Below are 17782 nucleotides of genomic sequence, written 5' to 3'. Positions count from 1 at the left end.
GTGGTTCTGACAAAACTAAAGAGTTTAACATGAAGTTAAGGAACAAATGGAATATACACATGCAATGTTGACCCATTGGGGAAGTACATAAATTAACAAAAACTCCCGGACCATCCAGGGTGTTCCCTGCATTCCTCTAACAGTTACTGAGATAGGCTCCAGCAACCCCTAAAATGATTTAAATAGGTTTAAAGAATGCATAGATGGACGGGTTTTTGAACTCAAAGTCCCACTCCAATCCTCTTTTGATTAGACGAGGAAAAACAAAGATATAACCACACCAGGAGGAGCAATAAAGCAGCCAGGGAGCAGTGTGCCAGTGTGCACGTGTACGTGGGGGTGGAGATACATGCACGCTGCCAAAGTGAACCGTGTGATCATAAGGGGAACCAGATCCTCCCCAGCCCAGCAGCCAGACCAAGAGAGGGGGAGAGACCCCCAGGCCAGGAGCATCCACAACGACGGGACCCACGCAGCCCGAGGTGGGGGGGGGGGGTACCCTACAGGGGCCCCTCTGGAACCGGGAGGCATAGGTGAGCCCAACGTCAGGACCCCCAGGCCACAGGACAGCGCACTCTGCTGTACCAGGCGGCAGCCATTGGGGCCACCGGGCGCTGGACACCGAGACGCGGGCCAAGGACGAAGCCAGGGCCCAGAGGGCCCAGGAGCCGCCCACCACCCAGCCGGAGCCTCACCGCAGGCCAGCCCTGGCACCCGACCCAAGCAACCACCAAAGATCAGGACGCAACCACAGCTCCATCCCTACCCCCCCACACTATACTACAACCCCCTCGCCCAACACGTCCCTCAACCCCTCCTCCCTTACCCCCCCGCTGCCCTTCCCACTCTGGAAAAGGGACGGTGAGCCCCAGCGGGTACTGGCGAGGTAACCCCCAGGCCTGTCCCCACCCATTCACTCTCACACACATTCTTCTGGTTGCCCTCCGCCCCCCGTTGCTACAGTATCCCCCTCCAGCTCACCGACCCCCCTAGCACCGCACGCCCGGCCACCGCCTCAGCTAGCAGGGTCCCCACATGCCAGGCCGCCCAGAAAGGACCAGGCAGGTGAAGACCGGCCGCCCCTCCCCAATCCCACCTATGTAGTGTGGTGTGGGTGTGCAGTGTGTGTGCTGCAGGTAAAATGGGAGGTCTCCAGCTAAGCAGCAGAGCCCCCCCCACCCCGTGGTCCCTTTGTGTGTAGTGTGTGTTTGCTGTGTGTGTGGTGCTAACATGCAGTGTGTGGTGTCTAAAGTGAGTTTTGTTGAACTTTATTTAAATAACATGTTACTGACTGACAGAGTTACAGAGTGAAAAACACTGGAACATCTGTTGCAGTGAGAGAACTGAACTGGTTTATTACAACATCTGTAAAGGTTTTTCTTCAATGTGGTTTCTGTAAGAAAGCCCTAGATTCTCTTGACTTGATGGTGAAACCATACGTGCAGCCGTACTTCCACTAAGTACTTCTCACTTATAGGCAATACTTGTTGACGTAACAACTAAGTGCCTCAAACATTTAGTTTTTTCTCAGTGGTGGACAGCCTCTGTTGCATGTTGGGTCGTTTTCAGGCATGCCTGTCTTTTCACCCTTCTAAGGACCCCTTAAACATAATTAATCTGCAAACCACAACCCTCCAACTCAGGCAATTCTCAATCCTGGCTGTGGAAGCTGTTTTTCCGTGTGGCTCAACTCCTTTTCCCAAAGTAAAACTGCGTGACCTTGCAACTCTGATGAGCTTCCAGCTTAAGGTCCTCATAAACATCATAAACTACAAACCCCGTCCACTCCCATGCTGTGTGGATGAGGGGAGTGTTTAGTGGTAAAAAGCCTTAAAGCAAAGTCAATATTGACTTTGAGGGATTTATAAATGTAAATACACAAAGAAAGGTGTGCGTGTGTGTGGATGTGTGTATATTGACAATATAGGTGTGGTGTGGTTATGTCATTACACTGTAGGAAATGATTCATAGTGAGAAACCTGCAGAAAAGGTTTGGGATCTCCATCAAAAAGCATTTAATTGGAGGTTTTATTGCAGGTACCACTGCCATAAAAGCATGCACAGCGCCCCCTTATGTGTGTTTAGCTGTAGTGTGTGAAAATCCTACTTGCATAATGTTCTTTTGGCCTTCATCTGTGTACAGCTTCTCCACATGAAGAGTAATAAATATCTGACGGTGAACAAACGTCTGCCGGCTCTGCTGGAGAAGAACGCCATGCGAGTCACGCTGGATGGCACGGGAAATGAAGGGTCCTGGCTCTTCATCCAGCCCTTCTGGAAGCTGCGTGCCAACGGCGACAATGTAAGCACACACACATGCTGCTGGAGTTGAACCGTGAAGGTTAACCAGCTGACGGTTTCTCAGCATGAACCTGATCCACTGAGACACATTTCAGACTCAGCATGGCTCAGTATGGGAAACTCCAGTGTTGATGAATAAAGTGTAGAAGTCTGGGAAGAACAAAATTTAAATACTTCGATAAAAATGTCACATGTTCCACTTTTTATATGACACAAAAAAAGAAACGTTTGTTTTACAACTTTATCTGCTAAAAAGGCTGAGTTCAGAAACAGTCTTACTGTGGCGGCACAGCCTGATCTCCCTGTATATGATGCTGTCCCGGTTGTTTTCTATAGGTGTAGATCTGAACTGCAGACAGGACTAGACTCCTTTGAGATGAAAATGTGCTGCTGTGTGGTTTGGTGTTGCTCTCTCCGTAGACAGAGATCTTTCCAGGTATCTGCTGTAGCTGCTCCTCCAGCTTGGGTTTTACTGCCCCGAGTGCTATATACGCTAATATTTGTTTGTTTTATACAGAGAACGTATATTGGGCAGGAAGTTTTCTCCTTTTTGTTCCCTTTCATTTCCCTTGTATAGGTGTGAGGAAAATGAAAATGAAAAGAAAATGAAACAAACATTGAAAACAGTTTGTTCGAAGTGAACATTTTCATTTTGTTTACTGCAGCTTGTGGAACTCCCTGAGACATTGATTCCAGTGTGTATTCTGACGGTGGGCTCTGTTGGAGTTCACTGATGGTCATTGAAAGAGCTTTGACCATTATCTGCTGTGGCTGCAGGTGCTGGTAGGAGACAAGGTGATCCTGAACCCGGTGAATGCCGGCCAGCCACTGCATGCCTCAAACTACGACCTGAACGATCACAGTGGATGCAAAGAAGTGAGATGAATGAACTAAGATAATTAAATGTCTTTACGACCTCATTTTTGACATTGCTTTACTTTTGCAGATCATTGTGTCAACAAGTCAGTATAATAGGGCCCCATTGAATCAATCAGGGCCTTTATAAAATGTATTGGGTTATAACAATTTGGATGTTTGCTTAGTGCGATTAATTTCTCACAATTTTATGTAGAGAAGCCTCAGTTGTAAAATGTTGCTTCTTATTTAAAATATATTCTTGTTCTGAAATGCAGATTTAAAAACTTAAATTCCAAAAGCCTTCTGTGACACAAATACAAAGACATCCATCCAGATGTTCTAGTCTCACAATTCGACTCTAAAAGGATAAAGCAGATTGATTTAACGGATCATAACATGCAGAAATACCCTTTCATAGTGGAGGATTTTAAACACGGTGTCCCCCTGCAGGTGAACTCAGTAAACTGCAACACTAGCTGGAAGATCAACCTGTTTATGATGTTCAGTGACCACAGAGAAGACGTCCTCAAAGGAGTGAGTAACTGCAAGTCATTGATGTCCATAAACAACACGTTATGACAATCCTTTGGCGCTTCTGGACTTTGTGTTTGTGTCTGGCAGGGGGATGTTGTGCGTTTGTTTCACGCTGAGCAGGAAAAGTTTCTAACGTGTGACGAGTACAAAAGCAAGCTTCATGTTTTCCTGCGAACGACTCTGAGGCAGTCAGCCACGTCTGCAACCAGCTCCAATGCATTGTGGGAGATTGAGGTGATTCTTTTTACAGAGCCAAGATGCAGAAAAATGACCTTAAAACAACCAGGATAATACTGAAAAATCCAGCTTTTGCTTTATGAGATTCTGTTTTATTTGGTTGCATGTTTGTTGTGCAAAGATAAGAAAGTGCATTGTGTAAATCCAGGTTAAGACAGTATGGTTAGGCGCGTGTTTAGAACACCCCCTATTATTCCACATATAAAAGAGTAGAGTATTGTGGTATTGATAACCACAGTACAAAGTATCATGGTAAAAAGAAGAAACTATATTTAGCCACTTCTTTTCTTGTTGGCACACACCTGCTAAAATCCAAAATCAAAGTCTAAAAAAAACAACTGGAAAATATATACGTTAAATAAAAAGAGTTGTGCAGAACAGTATATTTTTTAATTCTGAAAGGTTAATCTTTGGATTCGTTAATCCATCCTTAGAATAAGCCTATCCTTGATGTCAATCTGGTTAACCTGTTAAAAGGATTTTCAGAGTAATCCTATGTATGTTATTTGATCTATTTTTTAAAGTAACAGAGTTTTAGCTAAACTAAGTTATAAATACAACAAAACCCATTGAATAACTCATGTTAAAACTGTGTTTAAATGAAATTGTATACAAAACCAACTAGGAGAAGGGGGGTCTAAGGGCAGGGATGCCCAGTTTAGTTTAGTCTGTTTAGTTTAGTTTAGCCATGACCGATTGAATTCAATGACTTCATGTTCTTTATGATTTCATGTTTATTAGAAAGCTCATTGAGACGACTATTGTTGTAATATTTGGACTATATCAATAAAATTGAATAAAATTGAATTGAAGTTAAAAGTTTAAGCCAGAAAATCCTACTTCTTAACTTATGTTTTGTTCCATACTTCAATGAAAACTCTGAAAAATAACAAATTTACTGTAAATGTATACACAAACCTGTTGTAGAAAAAAAATGTTTGACTCACAAATACACAAAATACAGATGCACTCACACACAAAGAGTCAGAGTTTTTGTCTGTCTTCATGCTGATTGTCTTGTCAGGTTGTCCACCATGACCCCTGTCGTGGAGGGGCGGGACACTGGAACAGTTTGTACAGATTCAAACACCTGGCCACTGGGAACTACCTGGCTGCTGAGGTAACCATGGTAACATTGCAGAATACCTTTGTGGGTTCTGATCAGACCTCTCTGATATATGTGATCTTTTCAGTGTTTAGGAGGTTGCGTGTAATAGCTTTTTTTAAACAGTGATGTTGAATTGAATGTGCTTGTACTGGACACATCCAGCTTTTTTCAACAGCTTCTTACCTGAGACTTTGTTTGTTATTTGTGCAGGAGAACCCCGGCTATAAAGGAGACAACCCAGAACTTTCCTCCTCAGTGAGTTCTGTCTCTACTTCAGTCAGGAGCAGCAGGAGGCCCTGGCAGTCAGCTGTGACGGGAGATGAGTTTTAACATGAAGCCTGCAGGAGTCCAGCTTTGGCCCTTTTATTATAGCTGTAAACACTGCTACTGTTGTTAACAAAAGTCCCAGTGGTGCCACTAAAAGCAGGGTTTTATATCATTTTATTTAATAGATTCCCTTATAATGAATGAATCATATCAAGTTTAACTGTATGTTTGTCCTTCCTGTTGTCTTAAAAAAGAAACACGTCCTGTGTGTTAAAATAGGAAGACAATTACTCCAATTCTGCATCATCAGTGCTGCAAAAGAACGTGGTTGTGCTGGGGAATTCCCTTTAATGTCTAAACCTATTTAAAGCAAAAAAGTCTGTTTGAGTGACCCCACAGTCTGACCTGTGAGCTCCTTGCAGATGGATGGCCGTCGCATCAGCAAACGCTCCCAGGGTGAGAGGATTAAGTACAAGCTGGTGGTGCTGTCGGATGGAAACGACATTGCCTCCTTATTTGAGCTCGACCCCACCACACTGCAGAAGACTGACTCCTTTGTGCCACGGTAGGAACTAGCAGACGTTGTCCCTTTCTGCTAATGATGAACGTTGTTTGCCCACAGAACATTTCAGGAAGTACGACGGTTGAAAGAGTCTGTATCATGTTATTAAGGTCTTCCTGTTTCCTTCCTGTTTATATCAGCCCAGGAAAATGCTGCTGAGCAGCTGACATCATCCCACTTCTGCTTCAGTCGATCACTTTTTTCTGGATCAGCTGGTAACAATTGTCTTCTTGGCTTAGTGGTAAACGTTATCCTTCAACACTTATTAATACCAGCTGGTCAAGAAAAGCAGACTACGCCATTCCAATCATCTTTTGATCTGTTGTCAAAGTGTTCCCAGGGGTCTTTTAATAACGATGATGCCGTTTTTAGCCAAAATTCAAAAAACCTTTGTCATATTCTGGGACATAGTTTCTGCAAAGCGGCAAGAAATTATTAGAAATTCACCTCTGAGTTTTTGGCGGGACTGTTGGCGCGGATGAAGCCCACCAAGAAATCTCATCACCCCTCTGTTAACAAGCTGTCCCGCTAGCTTACAGCCTCTCACACCCCCAACCTAACATTAGGGATTCAACATAAATGACAGAAATATCAGAGCTATCAGTTCAGATCCAGAAACCACCTCAGGAAAACAAAGACATTCATGGATATATGTGTATGACAGTGGATGGAGAGCAGGGAGCTGGTGACCCGCCAGTTGTAGCTTCTACTTGTAGCTGGTACAAGCTTTATCCAAAGCCATTTTTTTTGCCTGCTCCTGATTTACAACTATTTTAGTGTAGAAATACACGGAAAACTATTTTTAAGCTTACTCGTCTTTATACATGTCCTCCATCATGATGAATAACCACAAGAACATGTTTAATACAACAAAAACAATTTTCATTGGACTAGATCTTTAAAGGTACAGCTGCTGCCTCGTCTTCCCTTGTCAACACAAGGGCACAAGTCCAGAGGTCCCTTGATATGGGGACATATGGACTTTTTGGAGGCTCTTTTTTCTTTACAGCACGCGCTGTTCAATGTTTTGATAGGCTGTAAAACTTTGTAAATCCCAGATACCCATGAACTCCTCTTCAGGTGGAAAAAGGCCACATTACCAAAAAGTTAGGTTTTTCTTTCAGCTAAGCCCTCCCACATTATGTTTTAGACCTGCAGTGGCAAAAACAATAGAAACAAACTCTTTCTATAGATCCATTTCTCAGCTAAACAATTTGTCCTTGTATTTATGTTTTGTTGTGAATATCTTCTTGTTTATGGGCTTTGAAGTTTTTTTTTAAATTGGATTCAAATTTCGGAACTTGCTTTGAAATTTAACTCGCTTTCTGTTTGTTTTGTTTTTTACCTTTGTAAGCTGGGAAACGGTAAATGGCATAGACCTCTCTAGTTTTTCCACTTTTCAAGGACTAAAACTCTTCATAATTCGCGCATGCTTCACCCGTACATGCAGAGCTGCAACAGCATGGTGCTAACCCCATCACAGGGGACAATGTACGCTTTGGTGCCTTGCTCAAGGATACTTCAACGCACACCCAACCCAAGCATCTGAGGGCAACAGTTCAACCTCCTGGCCACAGCTGTGGAGTGGGAAACAAATGGAAACATGTGAAACATCAGAAAATGAGATTTCATTCAGTTTGTTAAATATTTCTTTCAGAAACTCGTACGTGAGGCTCAGGCATCTCTGCACCAACACATGGATCCAGAGCACCAACGTGCCCATTGACATTGACGAGGAGCGGCCCATCAGACTCATGGTAACTTTTCTTAGTCGAATTTCATTTGGGCGTAATGAATTATTAGTCTCTTAGTGACATTATCTCAAACTCGTCCAAAATCCAACTTCTATTTTTGCTGTCTTGTTCTTTCATTTGGCTTGTGTTGTTGATATTCCAGCTGGCACCACTTCTTCCTGGTTGCTCCTGCAATGCGTACTGTTGTTCAGTCTCTATAAAACTGGAAATAGTTTCTTAGAAAGACTATCGATCACCTCCAAACACTTAAACACTTATATAGCGCTTTTTTACCTTCCTTGAGGCCCAGAGAACTTTACAGTCAATGTCCCATTCGCCCGCGCACAAACCTAACCACCAGAAGCAATGCGGAGGTCAGTGCCTTGCCCAAGGACACTTTGACACATGGGCGGGAACTAAGCTTGCGATCTTCTGATTAGAGGTTGAAGGCTCTACCTCTGATTTGATGACAAGGATAATAAAAGGGTTGATCTTGTCTGTGTGTTTGCCAGAAATTTAGATCAATGTCTTGTTTCTACAGTAGCAGTGTTCAAGCACGAAGGGGGGGGGTGGAATTTTTGAGCAGAGCCGGAAAGCAATCACAGATGCAGGAAAAAAAAGTCGTACTTAAATTAAAAAAACAGGAGCTAAAAGAACGCTAAACTACTTTTAACAGGAGTTTTTTTCTAGAACCTTACAAATCAAAACTGCCTGTAATGAAAAACTTTTTTCTATAAACTAATCTGCAATAATATGAGCTAAAGATGCTGTTTAAATCTTTTTGCAGTTGGGAACATGTCCAACAAAAGAAGACAAGGAGGCGTTCGCCATCGTCTCAGTTCCTGTAATGGAGATCAGAGATCTGGACTTTGCCAACGATGCCAGTGCCATGCTGAGCACCGTGGTGGAACAACTGACTCGGGGGTTCATCAGCCCAAATGACCGCAGGTACGATTTCCTCATGAAGGGACGTAGACGGTTAAACCAGGGGACCTGATGCCCTCTGACCTCTGTGCTTGTCAGGTTCGCCATCAAGCTGCTGGAGGATGTCGTCTTCTTTGTTACCGATGTCGCCAACGCCGGCCAGTCGGTTCTAGACGTGGTCATGAAAAAGCCCAACAGAGAGAGGCAGAAGCTAATGAGGGAGCAGAACATCCTCAAACAGGTCAGATCTCACAAACAAACTTTTCCTGAGTTTGGCTTTTTTAATTTCTAAAGCCCAGGTGCATCTGAAGCTGAGCTTCACTCAGCCTCCGCATAAGATTATGCACAAAAGTAATAAATAATGTAAAATCTGTGTTTTTATTCATATAAGTGTATAATATGTATGTTTTTATTTATTCCTTCCAGATAAAGTGTTCAAAATAAATAATAAAAACAAAGCCAGCTTTTTACAATTCCACTTTTAATTACTTACATATTTATCTTTCATCTTTTAAACAAATTGGATGCCAGTCAAGAGAAAACTCCAGTCCAGCGTCGGCTCACGTGTCGAGCTCATGAAGTGAAATCCTGTTAATTATGATGATGCCATTTTTAACCAGCGTCGTTTTCTAGGACGTAATTCCTGCAAAGCGGCAGTAGTTAATCAGAAATTCCCCTCTGAGTTGTGGGCCGGATTGTGGGCATGGAGTAAGCCCTCCCCCCCTTTCCCTTCCCCTTCCCATTGCTGATAGCTTGGAGCGAGGAGCATGTGGCCCAGCCTGTGTTTTGTATGCAACAAAAACTCTCTTTTATAAGTGGTACTTTTTCATCTGTTCCGATTTGATCAAATAAATATTCAGAAATGTAAATTTGATATTAAATTTTTTTCTTTAAGTGTCCTCCATCATCAGAAAATGCAACAAGAACATGTTAAAAACACCCAAAACTTGATTTTTATAGTCATTAGGTTTTCTTTTGTCTGTTGAATATTTGAAATATTTCATGTTTGTTTAATAGAAACAGGATCACAATAATATTAATCTGACAGTTTGCCAAATCTGTGCTGGTAGTGAACTCTTCTTGGAGATGAAGACCAAGACTTGAGACTTGAGTTGCATTTAAGTCTCCCATCCAGAGGCTTGACTTGAGACTTGAGGTTTAGAACTTGCAATCAATGTTATTTTTTTCTTTCTTATTTTTTTAAGACAATACATAACTGTCAGTCCTAAGAACAAAAATGTCTTTCCTTTCCTTTCATTGAGAATGCAGAAACATAAACTTTCAGTTTTCTGTCCACACAAGTTGTTTCAAAGTGGTTAAAGACTTTTTCACGATAGAATATTCATTTTAACTTTGTTTTAAAGACTTGGGATCAAACTGGAACCTAAATGCAAAGACGTCAGACTTGACCTGGACCTGCAAAAAGACATTTGTGAACATCTTCTGTGCTTGGTTTAGATCTTTGGCATTCTGAAGACTCCCAGTGCAAAGAGGGAGGGAGGTGAAGCCCCGCTGTTCCGCCTGGAGGAGCTCGGTGACCAGAAGAACTCTCACTACCAGTACATGTTCCAGCTGTGTTACAGAGTGCTGCGACACTCACAGGAGGACTACCGCAAGAACCAGGTGAGGACACGGTCTGCTCTGCTGCTGCGTTCATGCTCCTCATTGACCTGACGTCATGCCAACATGTACAAGAGGAACTAAATACAGTTGGAGGATTAAAAAAAGGGAAAGGAATTTCAGACATAAACGATGACCAAAAATATTACAGAAATCAATCAAACTTTATTTATAAAGCACTTTTCATATAAAAGAATAACACAAAGTGCTTTACATTAAAATAAATAATATAAAAACAAGCATGAAGATTAAAATAAATAAGCACAAAAATAAATAAATAAATAAGATAATAAAGATAAGATGAAAAACATAATTAATTTAAACAATAATCATGACCAAACTAGCCTGTGCCTGTGGGATGAAACAAAAGTAACCCCCAGATGACCCGAGCCAACAAAACCAGGATTAAAAAACCTTTTAATGCTAGTGACTAAGAGATTAAGTCATAGAAATGAACAAGAAGAACAAATGCAACACTCCTCCTATCCAGAAGGTTTTCAATATTGAAATTGCTCACTGAGAATGGAAAGTGGTGTATAGTCATAGGCACAACAGTCCCTCCTGGAAGGCCCAAAGTGCTTTACAGTCACAGACATAGACTGTAAAAACAATGGAAAAATCGAGGCGTCACCCATAGAAAATGACTTAACTCAGGCTCTTGCGAAATCAGGCCAGATCCCTCACCATTGCTTCCTGACACGGGCCTTGCCATGTTGAAACTAGTCGACAGTGATTGGGACTTGAGTCATCGTATCTATGGCAACTACTGTCACCAAACAGGAGTGAGCTAATTGTGAGTCTCTACCACTTTCCATGCCTCTACCTCTTTAACGCTGTTGTTTCCACTGACTAAGAAATTGTGCAAATTGTGCTTGTGATGATAAACATGACAATTTAAAAAAAAAATTAGAAAAGAATTTGCATTTATCAATTTATTTTTGTGCAAAACTGCAATTGAAACACTTCTCTTTCAAATTAAATGAGTCGCGAGAGCAACAGTTCTGCACAGCTAGACAGTTTAGAACCATTTTTTAACCTGCTGGAAGGGTTGTGCTGATAGACGATACCTTCGTCCATCGTGATGGCTGACTGACATCACGATGGAGAGACACCATCGTGATGCCACGCCCCCACCATACTGCGAGTTCACACCATAAGCCGCGGTTACATGTGCAAAATATCTTGATCGGATCAATGGTCGGATTAGAATCATGTTCATGGGCCCCGAAAAACCTTTTCCTATTATAACAAACGTTCACATGGGGCACACTTTCGGTAGGAATAAATCATTCGCACATGCGCAGTAGTGTTTGAAATACCGGAAGAAGATATGAGTTCCGCTGAGAGGCTACATCCATAGATATCTGCCAGCTCGGTAATATACAAGATGATCCTCTAAACGTGCTTTAATTAATGTTACGGTTATTATAAAGCGCCTGTTCGCTCATCATTTTATTTTTAATCCGTGTGGTCAGTGCTCTTTTTTGTTGAAGAACGGAGCTGGAAGAAGGCAGCCAGGGCTAAGAGAGGCTAACACGCTAACAACATTTATGGGCGGAGGCTGGAGACATCCTGGACAGGTCCCCAGTCTGTCACAGGGTCACACATATCACACACCCATGCACACCTATGAACAATTTGGAGTGACCAATGAAGCATGTTTTTGGACAGTGGGAGGAAGCCGGAGTCCCCGGAGAAAACCCACGCATACACAGGGAGAACATACAAACTCCACATAGAAGGGTCCCCCATTGCTGTTCTGGTTCATGTCTCCCAGCTGGGACTTGAACTGGGGGCCTTCTTGCTGTGAGGCAAGAGCGCTAACCACTGCGCCACCATGGAGCCTCATCCTTAATTAAGCACACACAAAAAAATATACATTTGTTTTTTGCTAACAGCCATAAAAAGGAAAGAAGAAGAACTAACAATAGACAAAAAGATGAGAATCAAAGGAACCACCTAAACACAAAGCCGAAGACATGCATCGTTGCATGTCACTAGCTAGCTTGAGCTTTCTGTTCACAACTTTCTCTAAGAAATGTGGAATTTTTAAATACAAAAACTCTCTTCTTCTCTTTTTTAAAGGAGCACATAGCTAAACAGTTTGGAATGATGCAGGGCCAGATTGGTTATGACATCCTGGCTGAGGACACAATCACTGCCCTGCTACACAACAACCGCAAACTGCTGGAGAAACACATCACCAAGACAGAAGTGGAGACCTTTGTCAATCTGGTGCGCACCAACCGAGAGCCCAGGTAAGTGTGGAGAGTGCCAGTCAGGCTTTTACCCTTCTTTGGCTGCAGGTACATAGAAACTTTGCTCCTGGTATATTTGTCTTTAAATACATTTGTTTGGTTTGAAAATGGAAAGACGCCTATTTAGAAGTGAGATTTGTGTTGGCTTTTGATTGTGTGCACAGGTTTTTAGATTACCTGTCTGACCTGTGTGTGTCAAACAATGTGGCCATCCCCGTCACCCAAGAGCTGATCTGTAAATGCGTGCTAGACCCCAAAAACCAGGACATCCTCATCAAAACAGAGTGAGTCTATATTTTTATTTCTATCTGAAAGATGATGCAACTTTTACCATCCACCCATCCATCCCTCTCTCTCTCCATCCTTCCATCCACCCATTTACCCATCCCTCCCTCCCTCCTTCCCTCCCTCCCTCCTTCCCTCCCTCCATCCATCCATCCATCCATTCATCCATCCCTCCCTCCATTCTTTATCCCTCCATCCATTTATCCCTACATCCATCCATCCATCCATCCATTTATTGTGTCGCCATGGCAGCAGTTTTCCTTTAGGTGTCTTTGTGTTTGTGTGTGTTTGAAGGCGTCGTGTGCCAAAAGAGCCTCCCTCTGGTGGTGCTCCAGGAGAGTACATGGGAATGGATGACTTTGGAGAGGAGGATGAGGTAAAAGAGTCTGCTCTCTTTATATTCTGTTGTGACATGGATTATTCAGTCATATCAGCAGTTTTTCTTTTTCTTTTCAGTTGTCTTTGTACTTTTTGGAAACACAATGAGACACCAGTGTATCTCTTTCTCATTTTGGTAGGTGTGGCTGCTTTGGACAGATAAGATAAAGGAGAAACATGAAAAAAGTATCAGACAGCTGGCTCAGGAAGCAAGACAAGGAAACACTCATGATGAGAATGTCCTCACCTACTACAGGTACATGCTGTGCACAAGTCCACTAGAGACCTGCAACCACAGTTTGCTGATGCAGCCTTCCTTCTCTGTCTTGGATGAGCTCAGGTACCAGCTGAAGTTGTTTGCCCGCATGTGTCTGGACCGTCAGTATCTGGCCATAGATGAGATTTCCAAGCAGCTGGACGTGGAGCTCATCTTCCTGTGCATGATGGATGAGATGCTGCCCTTTGACCTGCGGGCATCCTTCTGCCGCCTCATGCTCCATGCCCACGTAGACCGAGACCCTCAGGAGCTGGTGACCCCTGTCAAGTTCGCTCGACTCTGGACTGAGATCCCCACTTCCATCAGCATTAAAGAGTTGGTAGATTTATTCATGCAGTGATATCAGAGTGGAAGGGCTGGATGTGGAAAAGCTTATTGAACTGATTTGGTATATGCACATGCATGAGTTAAAATGGAAGCAACCATCTCTCCCATCATCTTCTATTGGTCAAATTTAGGGATGTGAATGCAGATGAAAGGCAGATAATGTGAGACTGGTGAACTGTGTCGTTTTTTGTGTTGATGGGCTCAAAATTCTGGGATACAAATGCAGAAAATTGGATCGAACCACAGTCAAAACATAATTTTCTGCATGACCATCTTGAGAAAAGTGGCAACAACACTAAGTAAGTAATACAGCATTATAGTAAGAGATGTAACGGTTAAAGAGCAATTCTGATAAAAATAGAGGTGTTTTCAACATGTTTTGTGGCATTTGTCTGATGATGGCGGACACCTGGAAAGATTTTGGAAATTGAAAGTGACAATTTCTAGATCCTTGAAAAGTTTCTGAAAAATGACTTTTTCTGTGAAGTTTTGGAAATGTCATGAAATTTTTATATTTCGGATGCAAAAATCAGAAAAAAAATAATATTTGTATTTAAATTGAAGTGCAACCTCTGTGGTGGGAGTTTACGTTGTCGTGAAGCAGATTTCAGCAGGCGCTCAACTCGCTTTTGAACGTGGATTTTAAAGAGATTAGGATTAAAATTGCCGTTCTGAGTATTTTTATTAAAACCATTGTGAATCAGTAGCAGATGAAAAAATGTTTATTGGAAGAGATCCTCTTTATGAATCATAAAATACTCTGGGTGGGGCCCCTGCACCTTGATCCGCTCCATTCTGATTCATCCACTTACAGGCAAATAAATCCATGAACGTCTTTGTTTTCCTCATGTGACCTGGAATCTGGATCTGAAGTGTACGCCTGGATAGCTACGATATTGTTCACCATTTTGTTGCATCGTTAATCTTGGGTTGGGGGTGTAAGGGGCTGTAAGATAGCGGGAGTGCTCTCAGTTATGGGTAACAGGAAGGGGGGCAGGGATCCTTCACACAAACCGTCTCACTATAGAGGCGAATTTCTGATAAACTCCTGCTGCTCTGCAGAAGCTATGTCTTAGAAGACGACACATGTTTTTTTGATTTTGTCTATAAAAATAACATTATCATAATCAAAAGACCACTGGGAAACTTTTTGAAACAAATCAAAATAACACCAAAGTTGTTTTTTATTAATTAAACAAGCTATGTGACAAAATGTAGGTGTTTGAAAGACTCATACAGCACAGAAGCTGTTCATAACTTCTTAAAGAATGCAAACTAATGAATGAGTTTAAATGCAATTTTACAATTTGAAGTTTTATTTATATATATATATATAATTTTTTTTTAACTTGTCCTGTCCAACAGCTGGGCAGGCAGATGAGGACTGAGGGCCTCTTGTGTTGGACATATTTTACTTTAACAAGAGGGAAGTTTTACATTTTTAAATCAATTTTAAATCACTTGCTTCATACAAACCAATTTTAGCTTAAATGAGAGTTTATGAAATCAAGCATGAAGCCAGCCCGGTCAGTATGTTGGGATCTGCAGCTACGTCAGGCTTACATGATGTTAGGAAAAGTGTTAGCAGAACTTCTCCTGGATCTGGTAACTCTCCTCAATTTGTTTCATCTTCAGTTACGACTCCAACATGGACGACAGCAGAGACAACAAGAAGAACCGGTTTGCCAACACCATGGTGTTCATGGAGGAGTATCTCAATAATGTCCTGAATGATGAGATGCCTTTCCACAATGTGGAGAAAAACAAACTCACTTATGAGGTGGGCTGTTGTTACATTTTTTTGTGCTTTTGCTCATCTTTTTTCCTGCTTTGTTCACCGTCATCATCTCATCGGCCTCTGTTCCTTTTACAGGTGGTTAGTTTGGCCAGACACCTGATCTACTTTGGTTTTTACAGTTTCTTTGAGCTGCTCAGACTCACTAGGACTCTTCTGGGCATTATTGACTCCAGACCCAATCCTGGTCATCCAGGCCCCATTTTCCAAGATGATGGACCTGGTAATCTGTTCTGTTAGCATAAAAGCTAGTCTCAGACCAATTTTTTTGAATAATTGTAACAAAGACACTGCTTTTTCTGCCTCTGAAGGAAAAAACATGAAACGGTCCATACATGGGGTGGGTCAGATGATGTCCACCATGGTGCTCCACAGGAGGCAGTCTGTGTTTGGAGGTGGAGGTGCCAGAGCAGCGGGAGGAGGCGCAGGGGTTGCGCCTGACGCCCAGAGAGGCAACAAAGATAGTTTGGAGAAGATGGACCTGACAGTGATGGATACTAAATCCAAAATATTGGAGATTTTACAGGTAACACGTTGGTTCATATCAAAACGGTTTCGTTAAATCTACAATTGTATTCAATATTTCCAATGGTTCCCAGTTTTACAGCCCAACTGGGTAAAGAGAAATCCTATAAAAGCTAACAATGTTAACACAGCTGGATTTTGGGTGGAATTCCTCCCTCTTTACCACTGTGCAGTTTTGCCACTATCAAGAAGAATTGTAGCCTCAGTTTCCTGTTCTTAGCTGAAAGGAGTGACACCCTGTGTGTTTTCCTGATTCTGTAGTCCATCTGCATCAAGGTTGGATGTGTTGTGTGTTCAGAGATGTTCTTCTGCAGACCTCAGTTGTAACCAGTGGTTTTTGAGTTCCTGTTGTCTTTCTATCAGCTGGAACCAGTCTGACCATTTTCCTCTGACCTCTGGCAACAACAAGGCACAGAACTGCTGCTCACTGGATATTTTCTCTTTTTGGACCATTCTGTGTTAACCCTAGAGATGGTTGTGGGTGAAAATCCTTCTTAGATCAGCAGTTTCTGAAATCCTCAGACCAGTCCGTCTGGCACCAACAACCATGTCCAAAGTTACTTCAATCACCTTTCTCCTCCGTTCTGATGCTCAGTTTGAACTGCAGCAGATCGCCTGGACCATGTCTACATGCCTAAATGCATAGAGTTGCTGTCATGTAATTGGCTGTTTAGAAATTTCCGTTATCAACTGGTGTGCCTAATAAAGTGGCTGGTGAAGAATGCGTGTTTGAAGAATTTACCATTTGAAAAAATGTACAGGATGTAGATTATTTTTTGTTCTAAATAATTCAAGTTTGTATTATCTGAACACAGTAGATCCATAAATAGTCTCTGTAAAAGGTTCATATTAATGATCTTTTTATTTCAGCAAATAGCCGATGGCATATTTGACATTTAAAAAAACAGAAAAAAAAGTTGTGTGTCTGAATTGCATTGTAATCTAGGGCAGTGGATAGTCTGGCACCATATAGTTTTTAGGGGTTAGAGAGAGTAGTGAGGAAATTTAGACAGACCCACAGTCTACAGAGAGTCCAGCTTAGAATGGAGATCCAGTGAGGGCATGTGAATCAGGAGGTAGCACCAGGTCTGGGCTGAGAGTTCAGCTCATTTGTGATCATTTGTTTGAACCCAAACCTCAGAAGCAAATTTGATGTTTTTCTCCGTCATCAGTTCATCCTGAATGTTCGCCTGGACTACCGCCTTTCCTTCCTGCTGTCTGTCTTTAAGAAGGAGTTTGTGGATGTTTACCCGATGGCAGACGCCGATGCCACAACTAACATGGAGCAAGCAGGTAAACAACGCTGTTAAGGATCGTCAGCCTGACAAATGGAAACAGAACATCAGCAGCTGCATTTTGATGCATGTCACACTCATGTTTAGTTTCTCCTCTGGTTATTCTTTTTAATATTTTAAATGAGTAAAGAAATGAGCGTTGGTCACACAGAGATAGAGATTACATCTGTTTTATACATCCAGAAGTAACCTGTTTATCAGATAAACTTGTTGTTTACTGTTACTTTCCTAATGCTGCCAGACGCTCCAGTCCAGGTGGACTTACCAGGTAGAAGCAGAAATCAGTGTGCTGCTTACTTGTCCTGTTGTTCTCCTTCCTGCTTGCTTTTGGCTGACATTTCTGTTCCTCTTCAGCCACCATCAACCTGCAGCGCATTGGAGAGCAGGCAGAGGCCATGTTTGGAATCGGGTATGTGTGGACCTGAGCAGTTTTCTCACTGTGACGGTAGGAAACTTTAGGTTAAGATCTTAACCCCGGTTCTCTGAAACATGAGTGAG

The 17782-nt window shown here is 42.3% G+C and overlaps 1 protein-coding gene across 3 annotated transcripts in view; it reads left to right on the top strand.

Moving 5' to 3' along the window:
- itpr3 (inositol 1,4,5-trisphosphate receptor type 3) overlaps positions 1-17782 on the top strand; it is a 90420-nt gene that overhangs the window by 34985 nt on the left and 37653 nt on the right. For 2 of the 3 annotated variants that reach the window (XM_023957006.1, XM_023957007.1), the window contains exons 5-26: positions 2144-2302; positions 3079-3177; positions 3610-3693; positions 3781-3927; positions 4955-5050; positions 5249-5293; positions 5728-5870; positions 7525-7624; positions 8388-8548; positions 8624-8765; positions 9983-10147; positions 12230-12402; positions 12567-12686; positions 12982-13063; positions 13206-13321; positions 13406-13657; positions 15305-15449; positions 15543-15687; positions 15776-15990; positions 17162-17282; positions 17526-17552; positions 17639-17693. In XM_023957006.1, coding sequence (XP_023812774.1) covers positions 2144-2302; positions 3079-3177; positions 3610-3693; positions 3781-3927; positions 4955-5050; positions 5249-5293; positions 5728-5870; positions 7525-7624; positions 8388-8548; positions 8624-8765; positions 9983-10147; positions 12230-12402; positions 12567-12686; positions 12982-13063; positions 13206-13321; positions 13406-13657; positions 15305-15449; positions 15543-15687; positions 15776-15990; positions 17162-17282; positions 17526-17552; positions 17639-17693 — 2792 coding nt within the window. The remainder of the gene's footprint in view (positions 1-2143; positions 2303-3078; positions 3178-3609; positions 3694-3780; positions 3928-4954; positions 5051-5248; positions 5294-5727; positions 5871-7524; positions 7625-8387; positions 8549-8623; positions 8766-9982; positions 10148-12229; positions 12403-12566; positions 12687-12981; positions 13064-13205; positions 13322-13405; positions 13658-15304; positions 15450-15542; positions 15688-15775; positions 15991-17161; positions 17283-17525; positions 17553-17638; positions 17694-17782) is intronic. The other variant, XM_023957008.1, reaches the window with a different exon arrangement.

Source organism: Oryzias latipes, chromosome 7 (assembly GCF_002234675.1).
Source record: "Oryzias latipes chromosome 7, ASM223467v1".
NCBI lineage: Eukaryota > Metazoa > Chordata > Actinopteri > Beloniformes > Adrianichthyidae > Oryzias > Oryzias latipes.
Note: the sequence above shows the minus strand (reverse complement) of the source record. Positions and strands in the feature narration are given on the sequence as shown.